General features: G+C 46.1%; 1 protein-coding gene across 1 annotated transcript; it reads left to right on the top strand.

Moving 5' to 3' along the window:
- Window positions 1–2,370: 2,370 nt before the first annotated feature.
- On the top strand, window positions 2,371–3,741 carry LOC125533895 (senescence-specific cysteine protease SAG39-like). The gene is made up of 2 exons (XM_048697223.1): window positions 2,371–2,863; window positions 2,963–3,741. Exons 1-2 carry the CDS (start codon window positions 2,410–2,412, stop codon window positions 3,559–3,561), a joined length of 1,053 nt encoding a protein of 350 aa, XP_048553180.1. The 5' UTR covers window positions 2,371–2,409; the 3' UTR covers window positions 3,562–3,741.
- The last annotated feature ends 2,259 nt before the right edge of the window (window positions 3,742–6,000 follow it).

Raw genomic sequence — 6,000 nt, 5'->3', positions numbered from 1 at the left:
GACATTTTATTAAATTCATGAATATTTATGACTTGAGATATTCTTAAATTATGAAACATTTTTTAATTCACAATTTTTTTATTAATTAACATTTTGTTTCAAATTTATGAATATATTTTAAATATTTGCCATAATTTTAAGTTTTTGAACATGTTCTAAATTTTAGGTGTATTTATTTTTTTATGAAAAACTAAATTTGTGATGCTGTTTATATTTGTGAACATTTTTAAAAATTTGGGAACATTTTAAAATTCAAGCTGTTTTATTTTAAAAATGGGATCATTTTCTAAAGTGTGCAAACATTTTGAGCCACCTTTTATAACCAGTCGGAAACATGCAAAACTAGACAAGGGCTGTCTAAGGCGCTCCGTGAGGTGCAATGTTGGAAACCGGCCGAAACCAAGAAACAAAACTTTTTTCAAAATCGATGACCTTTTTCTAAAAAATCAATGAACTTTTCTTTTCAAAATTTATGAACTTCTTTTGAAGATGAACATTTTACAAAGTCGATGAACTTTCCTTAAAATCAATGAACTTTTTTTAAAAATTTGTGACTTATTTCAAAATCTGCGTACCTTTTTTAAAAATTGATGAACTTTTTTTGAAAATTGATGAACTCTTCTCAAATTTGTGAACTTTTTTTTCTCCAAATTTGATGATTTTTTTCAAATGGATGAACTTGCTTATAAAATCCGTAAACCTTTTTTGATTTCACGAATTTTTCATTAGTATTGAAAAACCGCTGTTTTTTAAAAGATCAACAACAACAAAAACCTGCAGCGAGCGGCCGAGCGAGCGGTGCAGGCGAGCAAACTCTACTGGGTCGCGCCCCCCTTGGGGCTCGCGTGAGCGCCCGCACACGTTTCCCATGCGGAAGCCACCTAATAGGACCACTCAAACAATGGTTGAACAAAAAGTTTGATTGTACCTACAAAAATAAGAAATACAGCCACAGAGCGAGTTGGAAATGGGCGAGCCCAACTACCATTCTCTAAACTCAAACACATACATATTTGCTCACTCCCAGTTGGGTAGCTACATAGGCACAGACATAGGAAATGGAGCCCTAGCCGCTGTCGGACGAAACGACTGCCATCTTGCTTGGCCGGGGGGGGGGGGGGGAGGGGGGGCTAAAATCATCAAGTAACTTTTAGACTTCTTCAACATTTAGTGATGTTCTGGAATAAACTTACTCTACTTTTTGTGCAGTGACTTGATATTCAAATCTGATGAATTTATGTGTCATGTTGCTTTGGTAGTTTGATTCTTTGTGGAGTTGGAATCTTTCCTCGCTGTTATGCGGAAGATTTTTGTGGTTAGGCGACTTAGACTTCCGAAGGTTCATCCATGACCCAAATACATTCATTGTTCATGGCTTTCAGCTTTTTTATGGACGACTCATGGGCTTTCAGAAACCTTTATTGTTAATTAAGTTTTTGGGGATGAACGAGTGACAATATCGCTGTTTCAGTCCCCTATAGTTTCTATACTGAAGTATCGGCACTTTTCCGTCTTACAAAGATTGATATTCATTGTAATTCTTAGTTGTACAAGTTACTTGGTAATTTTCTTAGACCGTGGATCCAAAGAAGAGTACCTGTAATGACTGTGAGTATTAATAAAGTCACATGTGCTATAAAAAAGTGTTTGCTCACTATACCTCACTTAGCGCGTGGAATAAGAGCACTTGGTAGTGGCTAGCTCGAACTCGGCTCGGATTCAAGGGTTGCGACATAGCTGGGCTGTATCAAGTCGGATCTGGCCCGTGGAGGCTTTTAAAGGTAGTCAGATTGATGCGCAGGGCTCAAGAGACGAGGTTGGCCTGTGGAGAAAATGACATGCTACTCCTCACTATGGCTAGTTTTATAAGAGTTAGCCGTGCACATTATCTTGCTTTATATATAGCACATTTGATGTATCTAAAACAATTTTTTTAATAGAATGAGAAGTCATGTGTTGTCGTTCTCCTATGAAAATATAAGCCAAACTTGTAATCCAGACCACACACATCGGCCAAACTATATGCGAAAGTGCACGCTGATCCGGTCAATTTCGATTAGGCAGCAACGTACTCCAGCTCTGTGCGTGTACGACGGTATATGCGTGTGGATAGAGCACTTTGCCGCACCATCCTGCAAACAAGAAAAATCTTCGAGAAGTAGAAGAAGGATATACAAAGAGACGAGAGAACAACCACCGACGGAAAGAAACATTCACGGACTCCCAGTCAGCACGTACATTCGACTACGGCGTATGAACGCGGACCCATCGACGAAAAGTATGAAATCCGCTCGTATGCCCCGTCTTGCTCGCCATGCGCGCGCGATATAAATAGAAGCGCGGGCAGCATGGTTGCTACATGCTTAGTAAACCATTGCAAGAAGTAAGGAAATTAACCACAGCTAACTAATGGCGCCGATTCACAGCTCTCGCCGCCTCGACGGCACAGTGCTTGCGCTTCTGCTCGTGCTCGTGGCCGCCTCCGCCTTTGTCAGCGCTGCCGCGGCGCGAGGGGACGCGCTGGCCGCCCGGCACGAGCGGTGGATGGCCAAGTTCGGGCGCGAATACACGAACGCTGCCGAGAAATTACGCCGGCAGGAGGTGTTCGCGGCCAACGCGCGGCACGTGGACGCTGTCAATCGGGCGGGCAACCGGACATACACGCTCGGCCTCAATCAGTTCTCCGACCTCACCAGCGAAGAGTTCGCGGAGAAGCACCTCGGGTACCGCCACCAGCACGGCGTGGACAGCACGCCGGTGGCCGCGGTCAACATGTCCAAGGCTCAGTTCGAGTCCACGCCGGACAGCGTGGACTGGAGGGCCGCGGGTGCCGTCACCCAAGTCAAGAACCAAGGCTCATGCGGTAAGAATCTACAGCTCCTGCAATGTATGCATGCATATATGTAATTTAACGTAACGCCATAGCATAAGCCAAAGTTCGCAAATGAATGTACACGTACAGGTTGTTGCTGGGCGTTCGCGGCGGTAGCAGCGACGGAGGGGCTCGTAAAGATCGCCACTGGCAACCTCATCTCCATGTCAGAGCAGCAGGTGCTGGACTGCACGGGCGGCGCCAACTCCTGCAATGGCGGCGACATCAACGCCGCCCTAAGCTACGTCGCCTCGAGCGGCGGCCTTCAGCCCGAGGAAGCCTACGCGTATACCGGTCAGCAGGGCGCGTGCCGCAGCAGCAGCGTCAGCCCAAACTCGGTCGCCTCCGTCGGCGGCGCCCCCCGAATGGTGGAGCTGCACGGCGACGAGGGCGCCTTGCAGGAGCTCGCGGCCAGACAGCCGGTGGCCGTGCCCGTGGAGGCTGACAGTGACTTCCAGCACTATATGAGGGGCGTGTACACCGGCAGCTCGTCGTGTGGACAGAACCTGAACCACGGCGTGACGGTGGTGGGCTACGGAACGGACAGCGGCGGGCAGGCCTACTGGCTGGTGAAGAACCAGTGGGGGACGGGGTGGGGCGAGGGGGGCTACATGCGCCTCACGCGCGGGAACGGCGGCAACTGCGGCATGGCCACCTACGCCTACTACCCCACCATGGACAACTCTTAAACACTGCTACTATTACATCAGTCAGTCCATGCACCATCGAGTATAGTTTATCAGCACCACGCAGTATATACGGATTTAATTTTTGAATAAAGCATGGATCCTTGTAAAAAAGATCCATTTGCCTATGTAATACCACAAACTTGTAAGCTTGTATATGAAAATAAACATTTGTACTGCATCAGTCCATCCAGTATCAGTATCGAGTATTGGTTTATCAGCTAGCTACACTATGGTGTATATGTGGATCCCAACAATATCCATGTTCCAACATGGAACAAACTTCAACATCACCTGCAACTAGCAACGCTATAAGAGGGGCTGAGCAAAAGCGGTAATATAGCCAAACAACGGTTTGCTAGAAAAGGTTGGTTAGAGGCTTGACATGGCAAAATGAGAGCATGACATAGCAAGTGGTAGGTAGCACGGCATAGCAAAAGGGCGAACAACTAGCAAGCAAAGATAAAAGTGATTTCGAAGGTATGGTCATCTTGCCTGCAAAGTTCTCCGAGTTGACGAAAGCTTGATCCTCATAAGCGTACTCAACGGGTTCCTCGATCACGCACTCGTATCCCGGCTCTACCCAAAGCAAGAACACAAGCAAATGACCAACAATCAATCACGGTGCAATGCACAATCAACATGATGCAAAACATGACATGACATGTGGGATGTGATATGCAATGCATATGCGTGCTCCGGAAGGAAAATGATGAACAAGGCATCAACTTGGCAAACCAAGTGTGTTGCTGGAAAGATGAGTTGATTTCGGTCGAAATCGATATAAGGATCACCGAAATCGGATGCACGGTTTGCAAATGGCAAGCAAAACAAGAATGACACAATTCTGCGATTAACAGCACGATGTCATCTAGAATGCAACAAGAAACTAAGCTACTACACTCCAACATAGCAACAAAGCACATGGCAGTGATCTATTCAAGATGCTTGACAAAAGGTGAACACTGAGCTACGGCTAAAACACACAAGAGCAGGTTCAAACAAGTATGGCAAAAGTGCAAAAGATATCAGCATCACAGACTTGGTGAAAATAACAACATGCCAGGAATAATATCAGGAAGCAATGTTTAGAGCAAGCAAACAATATGCTACAGGAACAGAAAATAACAAACCAAGGCATGGAATGAATCCACTCAAAGCATAGAACAAAAGTCCCTTACTAACCATTAGTCAAAAAGGATCAGAAGATATGATGACACCCATGTAAACATAGCAAGTTTTGTTAACAGATTCAGACTTTGCAGAAAACTGGGCATGGCAAAAACAGAATTATGAAGGCATCTTTGCGAGCTCGATTCACTCAACAAAAAGGAATTGCATGACAAGATAAGCATAGCATCAGCAATAAGACATGTTTATAAGACTAACCATGGCAATAATAAGTTTATAGCATGCATGGATCAACTACAACATCCATGGCAAAATTGATTAACATGTAAACAATCTGCCAGGAACATTTTATAGCAAAAGTAGAGCAAGATTAAGTCATGCTAGGGCACTCCATAATTGCAAACAGGGATATGGATGGATATAGCACAACCATATGTCCAAATCATCCTTACTGAAGCAACTCAAATAAAGCATGTGTCTCACTGTAGCAACATGGTTACATGGCATCAAAATAACAGTAGACAAAAGACTTAGCCAAAATCCCGAGATCCTCAAATCAACAATAACACGAAGGCTATTTTGCATGCTTGTGCTAGTCACCACATTGATCACAAAAATTCATGGCATACACCCCTGTAAAGATGGCATGGCATAGACCAAAATACATGTAGAGCTCATGCCCATAAGATGCACACAACAAATGTGGAAAAAATGACAAATCCTTATACTCTGATAAGAATCAGCACCTAACAATATATAGCACTCTTGCATCAGTGATTTGGGCATCAAGATGGACTCAAACAAGCATGGCACAATGGAAGAAAATGAAGAGCACATCATGATGAACATTTTGATATATTGTACGCACGAAACGGAGCTACGGTCATGAAGTTATGGCATGATGAACACATGCATTTAATATGAGGATCTGAGGACTTGGAAGAATTTGACCTCGAGGGGGAAAAAGTCAACGACGACGGATCTCGCTGGAGTCTCGCCGGAAATGACGGGGAAAACGGCCGGAACTGCAGGAAGTCGCCGGAGAAGACGTGGGGGTTGCCGGAGATGGATGGGGCCACCGGATCCGGTGGAGGGGACCGAAGGCGGCGCGGATCCGGCGCTACGGGGCCGTGGAGGTGCGCCGTGGCTCCGGCGGCGGTTGGTGGCGAAGGCGGCGACGAAGGGAGGCGAAGCTGGCGAGGCGCGGGGCGGAGAAGCGCGGTGGCGGGGCATGGCGCCTGCGGCGGCGGCGGGCGGTGGAGATCCCGGTCGGCCGCGGGCAGCGAACGAGCGAAGGCGACGGCGGGGGCT

The sequence above is a fragment of the Triticum urartu genome, chromosome 2A, assembly GCF_056163025.1.
Source record: "Triticum urartu cultivar PI428250 chromosome 2A, HENAU_Tu73, whole genome shotgun sequence".
In the NCBI taxonomy this organism is placed as follows: Eukaryota; Viridiplantae; Streptophyta; class Magnoliopsida; order Poales; family Poaceae; genus Triticum; species Triticum urartu.
Note: the sequence above shows the minus strand (reverse complement) of the source record. Positions and strands in the feature narration are given on the sequence as shown.

Coding starts and splice junctions, on each gene's coding strand:
- LOC125533895 (XM_048697223.1), top strand. CDS start 2,410: ATGGCGCCGATTCACAGCTCTCGCCGCCTCGACGGCACAGTGCTTGCG. Junction 2,864..2,962: donor CAAGAACCAAGGCTCATGCG/GTAAGAATCTAC, acceptor GTACACGTACAG/GTTGTTGCTGGGCGTTCGCG.